Below are 22,495 nucleotides of genomic sequence, written 5' to 3' on the forward strand. Positions count from 1 at the left end.
CAACAAATACATTTGAATTTTAAATATAAGTGCTCTTTGCAAACATGTATGTACGAAAATAACCACAAAAAATCCCTTAGAGTTTGGGGGGTAATATTATTATTTTCTGCTTCTTTAAGAGAACAAATGAATGTAGTGAGAAATAGTATCAAAACATAACTTATCATTTGGGGGAATATATTAGGATTAGTAAGAGAAGTTGAACAGAGTTATACCTTTGGTTCCTGTTGTTTTGTATGCCAACGAATCAAAAATTCATTGAAAGGTCTCGTAAACTCTGAGAACCCTGACAAAGCAATGGACCTTGGATAAATGCTTCCAAATGCGTCTAATTCCTACAAGCCAATAAATCGTTAAAATATCATCATGCAATAATACATAAGAGGTTTCAGTTAAGGTAATATACAAAATAAAATATACTAGCTAGATTAATTTGAAATAAAATTTAGCTTAATTTTCCATTTTAAAAAACTGTGCTAGTTATCTTATTCATACTATAATCAAATTAAATCTTAAGTTTAAATAACTATAATTACATGTCTTCATCTTATAAGCACATTAGAAGACGTAGGGTATTTTAATAGCTGCAGACCTTATTCCAAAAATTGAATTTATTAGACCTCTAATTGTAATACTAATGTTTTCAGTTTTTTTTGCCGGATTAATATCTTCAGTTTTTGTAATATATAAATTTTGGAATAATTTTTTCTGTAATATTAGTAAACAAACAATTAATACAAAAGGTTTAGCCCATTAGAAGATCCATAAATAATTGTCTTTCTTGTATCAAAATTAATGTTTGTGAAAATGGCATTTAAGGATCTTCTGCAAATCTTAATTATGTCAAGGACAGTGAATTTCGAAAATATCAAGGACGGGCAAAAGTTCTTGGTTGAAATCAAAAGTTTCGCTGAATTGATTTTTTCATTACTCTGCTTTGATTTTTTTAATACTTCTATTTTCAATGTTTTCAATACTTTTATCTATTTAATACTCATTTTTAATGTTTACCCTACTTCGAAAAAAAATCAAATATGAGTGTTGAAAACATCAAAGCTGACTAGCAAAGCAAATCAAAGTTAAGTATTTAAAAATTTAAAATATGCATATTGAAACTATGAAAATAAGAATTGAAGCGATACCGTAAACTTTTTATGTGTTGAGCATTGTTAACTATATTTCTTGCAATAAAAGGCATGCGTGCATGCACATGAATATGTTTATGTATGTGTATTTTTGCCCAGGAACAATTGTTATAACAAGATGTATTTACAAAACTTGTTACAGATTCAGTCAGTCATGCAAAAACAAGTAGTTCAAATCAATTTTAAACAATGTATAATACCAAGGATCACGGTAAACATTTTTAACACTCATACCTTATTTTATTTGATTGTAAATCATTTTTCTTTTTGAAATAATTAACAATGTATAATTCACAAGAGAGGGAAACGTGAATGTTAAAAAAAAAAAAACTAAACATAAATAGGGAAGCGAGATTAGAATACCTGTGGGATTCCTTCATCAAGCAATCTCTTTGTAGAAACAGCATCAACAGCCTCTTCACTTGTCGCCTTTGATTTAAAACAACATACTTGAGCCCAAGAAAAAGAACGTGTCTTGGTGCTTGGAGGCATGGGTGCTGGCTGTTGCAGTGATGAAGAGATGGATTTTTCATACTCCCTGAAAAAACCAACCAAACTTGGTAGGCCAAAAAGTTCCATTCTTTCGAGAGAGGGGAGCATAAGATTGACCTCTTGGAACTTATCAAATATATATTTCAACTTCTTGCACCACCGTATGCTTATTCTTTCCAGAGGCCATCCACCATGAAGGATTGGCAATATTATTTCTAAATTGTCACAACTATAAATTTCAAGAATTTTAAACTTTGGAAACAGAGTGTCGTAGCTCTTTTGATCATTGTCACCATCACCACCAGCTATTTCCCCGCTTGAGCTCTTATCTTCTACAATGCATTCCAACGCATCACATCCCTCAATGTTCAACTCTTCTAACTGCAAAAGACCTTGAGCAGTGGATGGGAGGAAAATTGACGTCAGGTTTGGACACTCCTTCAGTTTCAAGGTCTTCAGATGAGACAGGTTATAGTGGCCATTAAATAATATATTGCTTAGTCCCATTTTAGAAAGATATAGTCCAACTAAATTGGAAAAGGCATTCTTCACGTCAAAGCGATTGTTCACACCATCAATGAGACATTGCATGTCAGGCCAAGAATCCAATTGAAGAATGATCAAGTCAGTCATACCTGTGTCATCTACTGGAACAATGTCAGGGATAAGATTTTTCTGTTTTCCATACCCACTTAAGCTAAGAAGCTCAGCTGTTCTTGCAAGTTGCCTAAATGTTGCCTCAGAGATTAAATGCGTTAAACTACCTGGCTGAAAGCATCTTGACAGGGAACCACATTGCTTAAAATAATCCAAAAAGTTGCCCTTAGAAGATATTTGATATATTTGTAAGGAAGGAAGAGATACTTTTTGAGAAATTGTATCTTCTTCCTGCTTGACATAATCATTACTCAAAAAAGCCAACTCCTCTAGCTTTGGGCATGCTTCAATCAATTCAAAAGGATTATTCATATTACTGTCACAATTTTCTATCCTTAAGAATCTCAACTTCTGTAGCTCAAATTTTTTTTCAGGTTTAATGATTGAACAATCATCCAACCAAAGTGTCTCAAGATTTGATAACCCTCCCAACCTAGAGATGTTGCTATGTAAATTAAAATTCTTTATCCTGAGAGTTCGAATATCTTGTAATAACTGAATTAATGGAAACAGTGATGGAGCTGAAATTCGATGCCAAGCTTTACTTTGTAAAAACAAAACTTTGAGCTTTGTCATCTCTGTAAAGAATGTATCAGGGACTTCCAAATCCTTTCGATCATCTCGAACTAGAAATAATACCTCAAGGTTTTGACTATCAAAAGGTCTTGAAAAATCATCATTTTTCCAATATAAACATTGCAACCCTTTTCTAACAGATAGTTCAGATTTAATGATGGATTGAATATCTTCTTGTCCTATCAATAAGGCTACTTCATGAACTAAATCATGTATCTTTACACATTCCCTCTCAGCATTCAACAATAAAGAAGAACCTAGGAGTTCCACTACAGCATCAAGTGCTTTTCTTCTTCTTTTGTTGTAGTCATCAACTTCCTTACCAAAAGGGCCCATTCCTACACCAATTCTAATTAAAAACTCCATGGGAATATTAAAATCTTCGGGGAATAGAGAAGATATCAATAGGAGCTTTTTGGCCTTTTCATTTCTCAAATTATCATAGCTTAACTTTAAACCTTCATAGACCTTCTTCAAATCTTCATCACGAACATTAAATATTGACTCACCACTTTGCAAGTTCCTCAAGGCTTCTGTCCAAACTTTAAAAGGTCGACCTTTTAATGACCTTGCTATAGCTACAATTACAACTGGTACTCCATGGCAATGTTTCACAATTTTTTGCGCCAGATTCTCCAAAGTAGAGGAGCTATTAGCATGCTCGAGGAAAAGTTGCAATGCTTCCTTATCAATCAATGCATGTAGATGAATGATCCTTTGACAATCCATTTTTGTACAAATCTCTTTGCTCCGGGTGGTTATCAATATAGTGCAACCCTTGTGCAAGTGGCGAGGAGGGATCCCCAACTCTTGCATGAGATCAAACTCCATCCACACATCATCCAGTACTATAAGAAGTTTCTCTTTTAACTCTTTGATTTTGGTCAATATTTTTTCACGGTACTCTCCATCCTCTGATTTCAAATCCAAACGTGCAGCAATTTCACCTCGAAGATGTTTGAAATCTGGAAGCTTAGAGACAACAAGAAAGATGACCTTGCCAAATGTGGATCCTTCCAATTTAGCACCCACTTCTGTTGCCATTGAAGTTTTGCCTGTTCCCCCTAAGCCTTCCAGTCCGATCATATTGTTTTCTTCATCTTCTAGTGCCTTTTGAAGTTCTTTAAATATTGACTTTCTGCTCTCAAAATGCATGAAATTTGGTAAGCAATGGTATTTTATACCTAGAAGATCAGTTGGACCTGCCACTATATCAAAGTTACATCTCTTTAGAAGTCTGTCAATATCTAGAGTCCTCTTCGCCAAGTCTCTACCTTTCTGATATTGAGGCCAGCAATTAAGACACAAATCATTAAAGCATTTCTCTTTCTTAGTGTCAACATGAATGAGTTCTTCAGCTTCACGTGTCCACTGTAGTGCCACAGATGTGACAAGAGAAACACCTCTAGCTTGATCAATTATTCTCCTTACATCTTCGAGTTTTGCTTTCAATCTGTTTTTTGCCTGCTCATACTCTTGAACATAACTATTGAAGCAACATATATATTGAGCTTCATTTTTCACCAAGTTCACTAAACTTTGGGTTTCGTTCTTTATAAGTTCAGCAGGGATGCTCTCCATCTAACAGGGAAATAAAGTTAATGTTATTCTATCTTTCTATCTTGATTTAAGTTGTGAAATACCCACATAATGATTATAATAAGATGAAAAATGAAGGAGACTAACTAAAAAGAGGAGCAAAATTTATACTAATTTGGTACTTAGTGTAATCATCTTAGAAAGTAAAATACATGAAGTTGAACGCTGAAAGAAATTCACTATTAGTCATACATTGTTATGACTCAACTAATGCATGTTGAAGCTGGATTTGGATAGTGGTTTCAAATCGGAGGCCACCTAGACTACATTAAAATTTGCTATTTGAAGGAATGGCTTAATGGACAGTGAGACTAGGGAACCATGTGATATAGAAGAAATGAGAGACAAAAGTTTTCATTAGAACAGGCAAACAGCCCCCCAATCTTTGGCATCTCCTGTTGTACCTAAATCATGCCAATCCTATTAGTAACCACCAATATTTTTGACTTAATTATTGTGTATCATGCCTAGCAAAACCCTTTCATAACCATCATCTGAGAAACTTCTTCAAAATGGCATGAATAAATCATCCTTTGATCTTTCTCCACCAATCTTCTAAGGCTTCAACTTTAGGAAGAGAAGGAAAAAGATGGAAGTATTCATCAAGGGATGAAATTCGAAATTTGGGAAATAATCCTCTATGGTTATACACCTCTGATCTACTTATGAAACTAGCGAATGGTGCCTTCGTGGATAAGCCAAAAGAATTCTGGGACAATAATATATATTGTTTTCATTGCTCATTCACTTTAGATCACTCTGCTGCTACTCCAGGTTTTAGCTCTAGTCTCTCTTCACTTCTTATTTGCTTTTGTAGATCGGTCCCTGCCTCTTACTAATTGCTTTGATTGAGTTTTTTTTGCTACCTCTAGGAGAGACAATTCCAACAACACCCGAATTGTACGTGAGATGTCCTCATACATGTAGCATAACAAATCAATTTCAACACTAATGAGAATGCACGCCTACTAAAAGTAGCCCCAATCCTAGCCATCTCTAAAAGCCTGTTTGGTTGGAGGGAGCCATCTCTAAGAGCCTGTTTGGTTGAAGGAAAGGAAAAATGAGCGCTTCTTCTTATTTGGTTAGAAATGTTAGAGCAGAGGGGAGCGAAAATTCCCCCTCCTCCCTCACTTTCTCCTCTTTTAGCTCCCCTCTAAATTAGAGTTTTTTTAGAGGGAAACTAAATTTTTAGACCATTTTACCTTGTTACTTTTTTTTAATATTTTATTAATACACATAAAAAATATATTATTATAATTTAAATTAAAAATACATTACTCTAAATAAATATATATTATTATAATTAAAAATATATTATAATAAAAATTAATTTAAAATAAAAAATATTATTACAGTGAAAAATTATCTTATTATAAATTAATTAGTTTTTACAAAAATATTATTTTATTAACTCAAATATGTTTTAAAGCACGAAGAAAAAGCATAGCCAAAGGAGAAGAAAATTTTCATTTTTTTAAAAAAAGTACCAATTGTTTAATACACATATTAATATAACAATATTGCATTTTTATTAAATTATATAATTTGAATTAAGATAAATTAATTTATGTAATATATAAATAGAAATAAAAATTTATATGTGAGGGTAAAATGATAAATTCATTATTACTATCCATCTCCTCCCTCTCTTGAATTAAACAAAGGATCATTAAATATTTCTCCCTCTCCTCCTCTTTAATCAAACCAAATAAGGTAAGGTTGATGATATAAAATGAGAAGAGGGAAGAGAAAAGGAAGAGATTAGAAAGAGCAAAGAAGGGAAATAGAAAATAGAGAAGAGGAAACAAGCCGAGAGAAAACGATAACTGCAACGTCATTCAATAATCAAGTCTGCAATAGAATGAAAACCTTAAATCTAATTATACTAAAGCAATAATAATAACAATAACAATAACAACAACAACAACTAATCCTAATAATAAAAATACTAAACTACTAATAAATATAAATAAATCCTAAAATGATAATAAATCCAAATAAATCAAATATCCTAAAAATATAATAAAATTATAATTATTTTTTCATATTCCATCAGTTAAAACCTCTCCCACCCTCCCCCATCCTGTCTTCAATCCAAACAGGCCCTAAAGGTTGCCCTTCCCCATATTTCGGCAAGAAGAGAAGTAATGCAGGGTGAAAGAAAAAAGTCCAAGCAAGACTAGGACAAGAGCCCCTCACCAACAGTCTAACAAGTTTTAGAATATCACATTTACTTTTGTTCTTTTGGTGTGTTGGATATATGACACACTTCACACTTCGTAATAGAAGTCATCACCAAAATGCTAAAAATATGATTAATTTTAAAAATAGAATTGATATATATATATATATATCTCTCTCTCTCAAGCGTAAGGAAAATAACAATAGAAACATAAAGATGATATAAAAATAATAAAGAGAAACACTAGCAAATTAGATTATATCCTTACCTCTCTTTTTTTGGAGAAATTTTAGTCCCCTGAATTAGTACAAGAAGTCAAGTCCTGCCAACCAAAAATATGCAAAAGAATTCATTATATGAGAAATATTATTGATAGAAAATATATAACAAGTCTGAGATGAAAGTGATTAAAAATTAATTCCTTCACATAATATCATTTGGGATCAAAAGGAAATACGCATCTCTTATAATTAAAACTATGCAACAAAAAATAATAATGTATATTTATCAAATTTTCAAATAAAAAGGTCGTACCAAAGGAAAAGGTAGCAAAGTAGGAAATACGCATCTCTTATAATTAAAACTATGCAACAAAAAAATCATAATGTATATTTATCAAATTTTCAAATAAAAAGGTCATACCAAAGGAAAAGGTAGCAAAGTTATTGACTTGAATATTAATATTGGGTTGGTTAGTTGTTTGTGTGATTGATTGTCATGATTGTCTGAGCTAAATTTTATGATTGAACATGTAATATGTAGAATAAGATCTAGCTATGCAGTGCAAAGAAAACGGCCTTATATATATATATATATATATATATATATATATATATATAGGCCGTATAAAATACGTGAGCAAAATATATATAATAAACTATATATTATTCATTCTATACAATGAAATCTGGAAAAGTATAAGAGAGCTTGTCTAAGACATATTTAAGGCTTAGAGATATTATTCAAAATTAAATTGCCTAAAAAATTAATTATTCGCCAAGAAGCCTATTTTTGGATGAAATTTTAAAAAAATAAAGAAGAAATAATTTATAAAATTATTCAAAGTCTTGAAAATTGGGGCAACATTAACATTATTTGAGGATTTGGATATATTATGGAAGAGGTATATTTTTCCAAAAATAGCTTACATGATTTTAAAACTAATTTGTATGAGAATTAAGGTCCTGTTTTCTTAAATAATTCAAGAAAAAATAGTTAGAAAATAATCAAAGTATTGATTTGGCCCAAAACTTTTATAGAAATTATTTTATGAGGCAAACAATTAAATGAAGTATGGAGGGCAAAACATTTTATAAAATGTCCCAGAATATTTAGCGCTTAAATTCCAATAAAGTAAGGTTTTAATGGTAAATTTAATATATAAAGCGGGAAAATCTTTTAGGGTCAAGCTTGGGCCCAATTTAGAAGATAAATGTCATGTCTTATCCTAATAGTAAGAAGAGGTTTTTTTTTTTGGTTTGTGGCCCAGAAGAAGAGGTGAATTATTGTCGTTGATGTGGGTCTCACAAGTATCAAAATAATATTTAAATTCAAGCTATGTTATAAAATGAGAAGAAATAAAAAAAACTAGAAAGTATAAAGAAAAATAAGAGATAGAGAAGACAATGACTTTTTTTCTCATTCACTTTATTTCATGATACAAATGCTTTATGCATAGGTTACAAAAGAATAAAAAACATCATAATGCCATTAACAATAAGAAACTATATATTTTATTTAAAATGATAATTATATACATGGGTAATAAAAAAGTCCTCTATATATTTTATTTTTGGGATCACAAGTTTTATGCTACACACTTCTCCTTTGTTTCCCAATATTATTCAATTTTAGTTTTGATAAAATTACACGAACGTTGTTGTATAAGAATAACAAAAAGTATTTTACAGTCATTAGTAAAAGTTGTAACCTAAAAGTCTCACAAATATATCAACATAACATGAAAAGAAACAAGATAAAGATATATTACCTTAAAAAAAAAAATCGATGAAGAATAACCAATGAAGAGAACAATAAGAAGACTATCACACAAATCTGTCAATCAGAAACACAAAATTTAGTATTTACAATTTTTTATTATGAAAATGTTTAATGCTGGTTTGGACAAAATTTAAGGCACAAATTTCTTTCTTCAGGCAACAAATTTCAACCATCAAATTAAGTCTTATCTTACATGACGCAAATTGCAAAATAAAAGTAATATTATAAATATAAAATTCTCAAAATGATTGTATATTTTAAAATTGTAAACCATGTCGTAATTGATAGTTCAGACCAATTATATAGCAAAGGACAATATAGGCATTAAAATAAAATGAAACATGGTCTAATATATTCTTACCCTTTTTGGTGAGATTTCAATGTTGCTGGACAAAGAGACCTCATTTTCACTTTTCTTTTTCTTTTTTTTTCCCCTTTTTTTTTTAAATTTGGTGCAAACTAAAGTGATAAAAAGAAAAATGAAAAGATCCTTAACATGAGTGAAACACAAAATCTGCCAAACATAAGCACATAAAAATTAGTAATAGAAAAATAAAAGTTGATAAAAAATTACCTAACAAGTATGAGATATAAAAAAATGCTATACAACCTTTGGCATCCTCACAAATTTAATTTAAAAAATTAAGAATTTTTGGATATTAAGAATAATTATGAGCTGTTAACATTTCTCTTGCCAGAATGAGCTTTTAACATTTCTCATGCTAGATTTTGTAAAGATAATTGGATATAATCAATTTAGTTTTCATTCGTGCCGTTTGTTTCCGTTGTTAATTCAGATGATTTTTGCTTTCTTTATATGTGATTGTAATTCTTTGTTTTTCTTGTATATTTAATATGAAAAAGAATCACGCAGAGCAATGTCTTCTCGTACTATTTGGCTAATAAAAATGGAGAACACTTGGGATACTTGAAACATTAAAAATAGGTAAACTGAATGTACATACACACAGACACAGACACACACACACACAAACACACATCTTATAATGTGCTATATGTGAACACATATATATATGTTGATTATGAAATTATTAATAATTGTAGAATTAATATAAAGAAGAGTAAAATGAAAAAAAAATGATCATATTCATACCCATATATTTTTTAAAAAAACTCTTCATAATGCACAAAATTTATAACATCACATTTAGGTTTGACCGTAAAAATATTTATAATATATAATGGGCGATATTATAATTATTGCAGGATATTGATTAGAATTAGCAAAAAGCTAAGTGCAAACCAATTATATATTAAGAGACACAAAACTATGAAATTATAACAAGATAAAAAAAAATTAAAATCAAAATAAATACGCACCTTTTTGTAGAGATTTCAATGTTGTTTAACAAAAGAAGAGTCCGTACAATATATATAGATATTTAAATAGGAAATCGCAAATAAAAACCCCAAAAATATAAAATTGCAATGTTTTAAATATACATTAGTAAATGTTGTGTAAAAGATCAAATTGTCCTCTGAAAATAACAATTAAACTATTGACAATGGCAAGTACAGTATTGAAAATTACAAATTTAGTATTTCAAATAGCAAAATTTGTAGTTGCAATTAAAATTTTATATTTTTAGGGTATTTATTTGTGATTTTTCCTGTTTAAACTAGATATAAGCCATCAAAAATTAATAATTACTTAAAAAAGATATAATGCAAATATTTAATGCTGATTCGGAGCAAAAGCACAATCAAACTTGAGAATATAGACATAAATATGAATTTTATTTTCTTACATGTGTTATTATCACAAAAATATAATCTGATAATTAGAATGATGATAATCATATGAATTAACTGGCCAATCTAAATGTAATGTAATATCCGAGTATTCTGCATAATTCTATGGGTTCACAAGTAATAGGCATTACACTTGTCATATATTTCTCACAAAATTTTCATTTATTTATAGTGAAAATATTTAAATTAGATATAAGTCAATAAAAGTTCATAAATGTTAAAAAAAAAAGATATAATAAAAATATGTAATGCGGCTTTGGAGCAAATTTAAAGCACAAATTTCTTTTTTTCTCAAAGCATCAAATCTGAACCACCAAATTAAATCTTATCTTACGTAATGCAAAATAAAAGTAATCTTCCAAATATAAAGTTCTAAAATAATGATTGTATTATATATTAAAATGTTAAATAGTGTTATAATTGACAGTCCGGACTCCAGACCAGCAATATAGCAAAAAACACTTATATAAGCATTAACATTAAATGAAACATGACGTAATACATTCTAACCCTTTTTTTTTTTTGGGTGAGATTTCAATGTTGTTGGACAAAGAGACCTCCTTACCCTTTTTTTTTTCTTTTCAAATTTAGGCCAGGACAAAGTGATAAACAAAAGGATGAAAAGATTCTTCACAGCAAAGTAAAATCTGCCAAACATAAACACACAAAAATTAGTACTAGCAAAAATCAATTACATAATAAGTATGAGACATATGATATACAACATCTTCCATCTTCACAAAATTAAATAATTAATTAAAGGTTGAGAATTTGTGCGTCTTAAGAATAACTATGAGCTTTTTAACATATCTCATGTTAGCTTTTGTAAAGATATTCGGATATAGTCATTTTTTTTATTTAGGCCGTTTATTATTTCTATAATTAATTCTCGGATTATTTTTCCTTTCTTTGTTTGGTTGTAATTCTTCATTTTTTTTCCTTGTAAATTTGTAAGTATGAAAAAAATCAGAGTGAGTAAAATATTTTATTAGTACTATAATATTGCTAATAAAAAATTGGAGAATATTTGGGATATTTGGAACACAAGAGAAAAAGGTAGCTTGAATGCATAAGATTATATGCCCAAATATTTCCTACAAAAAAATGTCTTATATGTAATATGTATGTATGTGTGTGTCTGTGTGTCTTTTAATTTGATTATACATAGACTATGGAACATTAAATAATGATTGCAGAATTAATATAAGGAGGAATAAAAGGAAACGTTTTGAGAAAATTTGATCACCCATGTAGTTTTAAAAAAACTGTTCTCTGTGCACAAAATTTAGAACATCATGTTTAGGTTTTTGACAATAAAAACATTTATTGTATATAAAGTTCAACATTATAATTATTGGAAAATATTGATTATAATTGGCTAAAAGTGCAAGCCTATTATATACATATATTAAAAGGAAAAACTATATACAAAATTATAACACGATAAAAAAACTTAAAATCAAAATAAATCCTCACCTTTTTCCAGAGATTTCAATGTTGTTTAAGAAAGAAATCTCTTTCTTTTTTTTTTTTGAATATTTGAAGAGGAAAAAAATAATGAAGAGAAATTGAAGCCTCTTCTCACAGGATGACAAGAACACAGAATCTGCCAATCAAATGACCGCAGAAGTTTTAGTTTTAAAATTTTAACGATATAAGAATCAATATAAATGCATAGGGCAAGAATTTCTTCCGATGCATCGGGGAAAAAAAAAGGCATAGGGCAAGAGACAAGTTAAATTAATTATTTAAATTCCAGCCAATTATTTAAAGTGACAATAATTGAATATAAGGCATACATGATCTTTTTTGTATCACATGATATGAGTGCGTGATTTAATTTATAGATCCACTACACTTCAGAATATTCCTTATTCTTAATTTTAGTAACTCATATCATAACAAATACTACCTCTGGTCAAAATGTAAGCATCAAAAAATTAAATTATGCAATTTGAAAAATTGGCCAAAATTAATTGAAGATAATAAATTTATAAAAAATATTTTTTTTCCTAAAATGCCGTTATTTATTAAAAGTAGATGTGAGAGAGGGAATGAGTGCAAAAAGAGATGAGAGAGGATAAGTGGAGAAAAAGAGACGAAGAGATATAGTTAATTAGGAGTAAAAATAGAAAAATGTATTAAATGATCTGACAAATTTAAAGTGATACTTATAAATAACACCAAAGCCCTTAAAAAATTTGATGCTTCCGAATGAGTAAATGATTAATCATGTTTCAGGTTACTGTATATTGAGATTTCCTAGAATCACAAAATGCATTTTATGAACATTAGTTCATTAAAACATAAAGTTATGACCCAAACTTGTCACTAAGTTTCCCACTATAAGGATATACTTGTGGCGCACTCATTGTAAACATAAAATTCTTTGTGCCATGAAAATAATTTGAATTATTTTTAAATTATCTGACCATAAGTTTCTCTTAAGTTACAAATTTTCATTCGTGAGTTATACCCTTTTTCCCAAGGAACAAAAAACCAGACCGGAGACTAAACCGATTGAGATAGTGGTTTAAGGGTCAGTGGGTCAGACCGGGGTCAACCCGGGATCAAACTGGTCATATTAAAATAATATAATTTGATTGAAAATGACAAAATATAACAATACTAATAGTCACTAATAACAAAATATAAGGAAATACAATAATAATTTGATTGTAATAATAATAAAGTACAACAATATTGAGAATTTTGATCTTTATAATTCCTCAATAACTAAAATTAATAGCTATTGATATCAAAATTATCATTAAAATTTATTTAAATATATAATAAATGAGATATTAGAAGCTGAATAAAAAAAATATGACAAATAATAATATAATTATTCAAACCAGTTCACACCGGTTTGACCGGTTCGAACCGGTTCCCGGTTTTTAATCCATGAACCAGATCGGACCAATGACCGGTTCAACGGTTTTCCGGTTTGGTTCAACGGTTTTCCGGTTGAACCGGCCGGTCCGGTCCGGTTTTGTACTCTGCTTTTTCCATATATCAAGGCCTTGTATTACGACTAATGTAAGTTGTAATTTACACATGCTTTGAATGAGATCAATTTGGTGATTGATTACCAAAATTGTTGACTTCATTAACTATCCCCAAAATGGTTAAACAAGCCAATTTAACATCCAATGAATTACAGTACTTTTGGTCCTAAATATAAAAACTAGATAATAACATAAATATATGACCTTTTAACCCACTATATCCTACATCTATAATTTTTTCCCCCAAAATATCTCTATCGATTGCAAATATTAAGAGATTTATAATCAATAATTAATTTCAATACATATGATTAAAAAATAGTTTAAAGAAAATAAGATACATTTGTTACCAATAACTAACTAAACTAGTTTCGTTAATATCTGTAAGTTAGTTTTCTAACTCTTATATTAAGGATTGTAAGTACTAACATATAAGTAAATCATAAAAGGATCAATATTGTGATCAAAATTAATGTTGCATAGAAAGAGCCAACAGAATGCTAAATAGTGTTGGCATCACGAAAAATCATTCTCATACACATAAAGCAAATTGAAGAACAAATAACATACACACACAGACCTTATAAAGTTTGAGGCAGCAACAATTGAATGTTGACAGTGATTAGTGGATCAAACTTGACTGTTGATGATTGGTGAAAGCAACGAGATTGAATTCTTGAACTCAGCGTGATCGATGAATGAATTGTGGAGAGAGTTATGTGTTTGCTTAGCTTAATTATATTGAAAGCAAGAATCTCATAAGAGTGTATGCCACTCAAAGTTATGATCCTTCTTTACTCTTTGTTTGCAAAGGATTCAGGGAGAATAGTAAAAGAAAATACTCCTCCGATTTTTAATGTAGGACCTAATTAGAAAATTAACGTTAGTCCTATATTTGAGACTTACTTTATAGGTTTATCAATTTTTTTTCAAATTAACCCTATTGATGTTTTCCCCAATAATAGTTAATAAGCATTAGAGGGAGGGAGGGAATCAAGAAAAATACTTAGGGTGTTTTAGAAAAAATATATCATATTAAGTAATTAAACCAACATCCTTAATTTACTCAAATTAGTTAATTAAGTCCTATATTAAAAATCAGAGAAATAATTATAAAAAAGTGCTAAGTACAAATGAACGGTTGTTATTTTCTACATTAAAACTTATCATGGCATGTTACTCTATTATCATCCGGCCTTTTTAATAGTATGATCCTTCCTTATGGCTTCATAGCAATTTTCCCAAGAATTTGTTCCTCTAGCGTCCCTCTTCGCAAGAAATTAACAAATCTCCCATCAAAGTCTTCTCAACGTAATCATCCGTATTCTTTGCTTCTTGCTGATATGGGCGTGTATTACTCCTTGAAATTATTTTCTTTCCATTGTCATTTCCCTAATGAATTTCCTAAAATACCTTTTTCCTTCTCGGAGGGCAAGGAAAGCATAAAGCAATCATGAAACTTCTTTCTTTGGTCATAAAGGCCCAAAACATAATTTCATTTTCATCCTTTGATGCTGAAGTGTAATTTTGGAATCTTTTGAGAGTAAATGAAAATTAAGTTGTTTCTCTAGTCCTCCAATAAGATTCTTCCAAGAACATACTCCCTCCCTGGTGCTTATTATAAGGATTTACGCATATTTTATAATACAATACTTAATTAATATATTTTAACTTTTAATTCTTAAGCCACTGGCTCTTGTGCTCTCATTCTCAAACCACTGGTTCTAGAGACTCATGAAAATGAAAATTCTTTAGTTATATGAAGGCGCAGATCTATTGTACAGGGGCAGCTAATTTTAAGTATATTATATACAAATCAATTTATCCCCATTATATATTACTTCTTGTTATCATTAAACTTTTTATTTAATTTATAAATCAATTTATTTTCCATTGGAATAATCTTTTTTCCCATTCAACGGTTGTTTAAAATATAGATGATCTTTTTCTATTTGGTAGGCTCATAAAATTGCCAATCATCTTCTCTATTTCTTATTTACATAATTTTCAAGACGAATTATTCAATCGAATTGTTAATCAACAATCAAGATTTTGATTATCAATTTACAAAAAGTGGATACGGAGTTATTTCTTTGCATAACATACTTAAATTTAAGAGATTCATTTTCTGTATCTGATAAACATATATTGTCTTTTTTTCACTCAATTTTATCATTCAGCATGTTAAATAATGATTGTTTGGTAATGGCGGGAAAAAAAAAGAATGATTGTTTATTAGTTACCTATATATGGAGGGAAAATATTTGAATAGTATTAAAATTGAGAAACCCGTTTATTATTGTGCAAACATAGGGCTTGTTTGTTTTTGTTCTTTGTTTTTTTGTTCTCAAAACAATTTTATAAAATTGTTTTTTAAAACAAGTTTTGAAAACAAAAGCCAAAAGAATTTGTTTGGATAATAATTTTAAAAAATCATGTTTGGAAAAAAAAACCCATAGAAAACCACACTTGTTAGGTGATAGTTGTCGTTGATAATAATAAATGGTGGATAGTACGTGAGAAGAAAATAAGATTTCTCAAAACTTCTCAAAACAAATAATAAATAACACAAACAAAAACAAAAAAACATATAAAAGTTGTTTTGGTTTTTCGGTTTTTAAAAACGTGTTACTATTTTTTGTTTTTAAAAACAATCAACTAAAAACAACTTATCAAACAAGTTTGTTTTTTTTCTGTTTTTAAAAACAAAAAATTGTTTTTAAAACAAAAAACCAAACAAACCCATAGTTTTTAGTTAGTTATGGTCTTCTTAGTTAAGATTATAGTTTTTCTTTAAGAAATTAATTCTGGAGTGCTAATCAATTCAGGTAAAAATTCCTACCATTAAAAAATATAATTGACACGTTATTCCTAAAAAAAATTTAACTAATGTTGTTCATAACTAAAAAATTAATTCTATAAAGAAAAAATAATCGGAATTTTGCTTTAAGTTCATCATAATTTTATGGACCAATCAGAAATTATATTAACAAATACGATGTACATCATATATAGATCTGTAGGCCATTATGTCGTTGTTATAAAAATAAAAAAAATTAGATTAACCCTTATTTAGAATTTAGAATGAGTGATTAAGTCATCAAATTTATTTCAAAATAAAAAACTTTAAATTAACCCTTATTTAAAATCATGAATTATGTCTGAAAAATTTTTAAAAAAACAAAATAAAATTGTATTAGATTTTAAATAGGACCAAAACCCTTATTTAGAATTTAGAATGAGTGATTAAGACTAAAATGGCTCCCTTTAATTAAAAATAAAAATTAATTATTTTAGCCCTCTCAGGTAATCTCTCATCTCTCATGATTATTTTGTAGGAGTAAAAAACACAAGTGATTTTATAGTGTTTAAAATTTGTATGTATCACTAAAAGCTTCAAAAATACTCTAATAAAATATTTTAAATTACAACATAAATAGCCTGAAAATAAGTATTTTTTATTTTGTTGATAAATATTTATTTTAAGATTTTAAAATATCTTAATTGCAAGAGATATTTAATATGTGTTCTTATAATTTCGTTGGTTTTATTTACTTAAGCGTGGATCGAACTTGATTGTTGATGATTGGTGAAAGCAACGAGATTGAATCTTCTTGAACTCAGAATGATCGATGAATGAATTGTGGAGAGAGTTATGTGTTCGCTTAGCTTAATTATAATGAAAGCAAGAATCTCATAAGAGTGTATGCCACTCAAAGTATGATACTTTGCTCTTAGTGTGCACAAAACGAAAACGAAAGGGTTTAGGGAGAATAGTAAAAGAAAACACTCTTCTAGTTTTTAATGTAAGATTTAATAAGAGAGTTAATGTTAGTCCTATATGCAAGATTTATTTTACACATTTATTAATTTTTTTTCAAATTAACCCTACTAATATTTTCCCCCAATAATAATCAAGTATGAGGGGGAGGGAGAGAATTAAAAAAGATGCTTATGCTATTTTAGATAAAAATATATCATATTAACTAATTTAACTAATATCCTTAATCCACTCAAATTAATTAATTAAGTCTTATATTAAAGACCGGATGAGTAATTATCAAAAAGTTCTAATGACAAATGAGCAGTTATCAATTTCTACATTGAAATTTGTTATTGTATGTTACTCTGTTGTCATTAGGTTTTTTTTAGTAATATGATCCATGCTTAGGACTTGATAGCAGTTTTCCCAATAATTCGTTCCTTTACATTCCCTTTTTGAAAGAAATTAACAAGCCTCTCATCAAACTCTTCTTAACATAATCAATTAACCATATTCTTTGCTTCTTGCTGATATTTGTGTGTGTTACTCTTTGAAATTATTTTCTTTCCATTGGCATTTCCCTAACAAGTTTCCAGAATCCGGAAATACTTTTTTCCTTCTCGGAGGGTAAGGAAAGCATAAAGCAATCATGAAACTTCTTTCTTTGGTCGTAAAGGCCCAAAACATGATTTCATTTTCATCCTTTGATGCTGAAGTGTAATTTTGGAATCTCCTGAGGGTAAATGAACATTAAGTTGTTTCTCTAGTCCTTCAATAAGATTCACCCAAAACCATTTTCCCCCCTCTCTGGTGCTTATTAGAAGGATTTTCGCATGTTTTATAATACTACCTTTGCTGCTTAATATAAAAACTAGTTAATTAATTTGAGTATATTAAGAAAATTAGTTAACTTAATTATTTATAAAAAATAGGTGTTGTCTTTCCTAAAATATTCTTGCCAATAAAGTGTATTGGTTAGAAGTGTCATTATTACAAGGACTACGTTGGGAAAAAATAGATAAATATGATAGACAAAATGAATTGGTGTCTTATATTTAAGACTCAAATAAAAATCAAACAAGTTCTTATGTTAAGAACCGAAAGTGATATAATGTAACACCCCATTTAATTAATATATTTTAACTTTTAATTCTCTATCTACTAGCTCCCATACTCTCATTCTCAAGCCACTGGTTCTAGAGACTCATGAAAATGAAAACACTTTTTAGTTATGTGAGATCTATTGTGCGGGGGTAGCTAATTTTAAATATATTATATACAAATCAATTTACCCCTGTTAGAGTGAGCAAGCAACCTACTACGTGCATGACCCACACACCACCCGCATTTTTTGCCCATTTAAACCTGCCCATTAAGAGCCCGAAATGAGCAGACTCAAACAGGTTGGGTTAGTGTGTTACATAGGCGGGTAGTGGGCAAAGGTACGGGGCTTCCCATAACCGCCCATTTACATATAATTTTTTTAATTTATATTTTTGTTTATTTGCATGGTATCTAGTTTATGATCAAGTATAATATCAATGGAGCAAAAGATGGGATGAAGGTGCAAGCAGAAGCAGATTACTCTTCTTCAGTCATTCAGAGTTAGTGGCCAAAATTTTTTGCCCTTTCCTTTTAAAATAATTTCTTAGAAAATATGCCTAGGGTTACGTTGTTCAAATTATATGATTAATTTGCAATCCAAAACACTTCTGCAAATTGAATCAAACACCACTTCATCTTCATTTGTTGTTCTTGATGGACTTGTGATTGAGCTCCATAAGTTATGTTTGGTTTCTAATTTAGAATATTTTAATAATGTTTGAGGTTTTCTCTTTCTGTTTTGATGCAGCTTTGGGTCCTTATACGCTAAACATATGATAATTGTTATGGTAAATGTACTTTATTTCTTATTACAGATACATTAGGATTTAATTAGGTGATTTCAAGTTAAAATTTATTTCATTAGGTGATTTCAAGTTAAAATTTATTTCAAGAGCTCATAAACGCAAGTTCATTACGTATTTCAAAAATTCATCCAAATGTACAATTTTATTTAGAAACTAAAAAACCTGTCATTTAGAGTTAGATTTTCTGGGAGGTATTTTTTTCAACTTTTTAATAAACATCGTTGCTAATGCTTGCTTGTTGTAATGTTGTCCAGTAAAAAGGGAAAAAAAATTTTAAGGGTTAATTCAAAATTCATAAGAACCTACTCATTTAAAAACTGCCCATTTATAACAGGTTTAAATAGGCTTTATAAGGATATAGGCTAGCCTGTACCTATTTGACCTTAAATGGGCGGGCTGTGAACACACCTCCAGGTTGTCTAGCCCGCCCATTATACTGTCCTAAGCCCTATTATATATTACTTCTTGTTATTATTAAACTTTTTATTTAACTTATAAGTCAATTTATTTTCCATGGGAATAATGTTTTTTTTTCCCATTGAACAGTTGTTTAAAATTTAGATGATGTTTTTCTATTTGGTAGTCTCATAAAATTGCTAATCATCTTCCCATTTTCTTATTTGCATAATTTTCAAGACGAATTTTTTGGTCGAATTGTCAATCAACAATCTAGATTTTGATCATCAATTTACAAAAAGTGGATACGGAGTTATTTCTTTGCACAACATACTTAAATTTGAGAGATTCATTTTCTGTATATAATAAACAGATATTGTTTTTTTGTAACTCAATTTTATCATTAGCATGTTAAATAATGATTGTTTGGTAATGGCGGAAAAAAAAAAAGAATGATTGTTTATTAGTCACCAATATATGGAGGGAAAATATTTTAATAGTATTAAAATTGAGAAACCCGTTTATTATTGTGCAAACATAGTTTTTAGTTGGTAATGATCTTCTTAGTTAAGATTATAGTTTTTCTTTAAGAAATTAATTCTGGAGTTCTAATCAATTCAGGTAAAAATTCCTACCATTAACAAATATAATTGACATATTATTTCTAAAAAAATTTAACTAATGTTGTTCATAACTAAAAAATTAATTCTATACAGAAAAAATAATCGGGATTTTGCTTTAAGTTCACCATAATTTTATGGACCAATCAGAGATTACATTAACAAATACGATGTACATCATATATACATCTCTAGACCATTATGTCGGTGTTATAAAAATTAAAAAGATTTAAATTAACCCTCATTCAGAATTTAGAGTGAGTGATTGAGTCATCAAGTTTATTTCAAAATCAAAAATTTTAAATTGACCCTTATTTAAAATCATGAATTATGTCTGAAAAAGTTTTAAAATCAAAAGAAAATTGTATCAGATTTTAAATAGGACCAATTTTGAAAAAAATATAATTAATATCCTATTTAATGACTTATGATAAGAACTAGGGAGAATTCCAATAAAATCTGACTGAAATACCAAAATTAAGGGTTACACTTTTATCAAATTCATAATAAGGCCATGAGGTCTAACTTAGAATTTTTGAATATTGTCACATGACTAAAATGCCTCCCTTTAATTGAAAATAAAAATTATCTATTTTATCCCTCCCAAGTAATCCCTCATCTTTTATGATTATTTTGTAGGAGTAAAAAACACAAGTGATTTTATAGTGTTTAAAATTTGTATATATCACTAAAAGCTTCAACGATATTCTAATAAAACATTTTAAATTATGATATAAATAGCCTGGAAATAAATATTTTTTATTTTTGTTGATAAATATTTATTTTAAGATTTTAAAATATCTTAATTACAAGAAATATTTAATATTGTGTTCTCATAATTTCTTTAGTTTTATTTACTTAAGCGATTCCAACCGAAAAAAGTTATTTATAATAACTTAGTATTAAATATTTCTTGCAATTAAGATATTTTAAAATTTTAAAATAAATATTTACCAACTGAAAATAAAAAATATTTATTTCAAAGCTATTTATGTTGTGATTTAAATTAGAATACTTTTCAAGGTTTTGTTTATAGATATAAATTTTAAATACCAAAAAATCATGTATGTGTTATTTAGTCCCACAAAAATAATCAGAAGAGATGAGAGATAACTTGAAAGGATAAAATAATCAAATTTTCTTTTAATTAATGAGGGGCATTCTGGTTATTTACAGCATTCAGAAATTCCTAATGAGTTTTCAGATCTAATTAGAAAATCATTAAAAGTGTAGACTTTTATCTGGATTTAGGTATTTTAGCATCATTTTATTGGCATTGTCCCCAATAACTATTCATTTTTTGGGGTAAAAAACAAATTACCTTATAACGAGAATCAAATAATATATTATTGTGTTGATGATTACATTAGAAAAAAAATTATTTTTGCATCTGGCAGCCACCGTTACAAGATAATGTTTTGTTTCATGCAAATTATTGGTTTAATTTTAATTGAAAAAATTGTAAACATAATTATGAAAAAGTCTCAAAACAACCTGCAATAACAAATTTACAACTACTCACTTATTATTAAAAAAATTTTAATAATTTTTTTTTTTAATTTAAGACCCCATTACAATCCTCTCGTTTCAATTCTCTCGTTTTAATTCAATTTTCAAAACAACGATATGGACGCTCCCGTGGCTGCCAAGTTACGTACATGCTTGTGAACCGCAATCACTGGGCATTGACTTGACCATATATGGCCTTCATGGAATCTTCTTTTTTTCCCCCCTTTTTCCAACTGATTATTTCCCTATTAACTGTCCATTTCATGCCCGACATATCAAATCTTATCCCCCCACCATTTAATTTTCTTTCCTTCTTCAGTGATTTTCCCGGAACATTACCCATTCGTTTGATTTGCTAATTATGTTCACATTTGTAGATTTGAGTTGTTTTCTCATGTCGGGAACGGATGTGCTGGACTGATTAATAGATGGGATATTCAAATAATCCTTTTCATACTCAATATAAAATTTTTTTAAAACTAAATTGGATAAATTGAAGAAATCAAATAAGCGAGTTGATTATGACAAATATAACATTATTTTTCTAAAATACTTTTGTATGACATTAAATTATGCTCCCTCCCTCCGTTTTTGTATAAGAGACAATTTTTGGGTGTGACATGTTCCCTTTTATAAAAGACATATGCTCTCTCAATTTTCTTTTGTTGATTCCTCACTTATCATCATTTAATTATTCATGTTACTTATAAAATTGGATCTGATTTCTCCATATTTTCCCTCTACCAAACACTCTGTCCTTTTCACGTGAATGATGGTATTTTTGAAAACAAAATTATGTTTTTTACATATTAATTATTTGCAACTAATTTTAACCAACATTTTGGACAACCTGATTTGATTAAT

General features: G+C 28.8%; 1 protein-coding gene across 1 annotated transcript; it reads right to left on the reverse strand.

Annotated features, from left to right (window-relative positions):
- Positions 1-215: 215 nt before the first annotated feature.
- On the reverse strand, positions 216-4,451 carry LOC114740357 (disease resistance protein SUMM2; the record flags this gene model as incomplete). The annotated part of the gene is made up of 2 exons (XM_028928502.1): positions 1,509-4,451; positions 216-335 (listed from the first exon to the last, which is right to left on the reverse strand). Coding segments are annotated over exons 1-2 (3,063 nt in total), but the record flags the coding sequence as incomplete, so codon positions are not given.
- Positions 4,452-22,495: the final 18,044 nt, after the last annotated feature.

The sequence above is a fragment of the Neltuma alba genome, unplaced genomic scaffold (genome assembly GCF_004799145.2).
Source record: "Neltuma alba isolate B1F8T4 unplaced genomic scaffold, ASM479914v2 tig00003123_pilon, whole genome shotgun sequence".
Lineage (NCBI taxonomy): Eukaryota > Viridiplantae > Streptophyta > Magnoliopsida > Fabales > Fabaceae > Neltuma > Neltuma alba.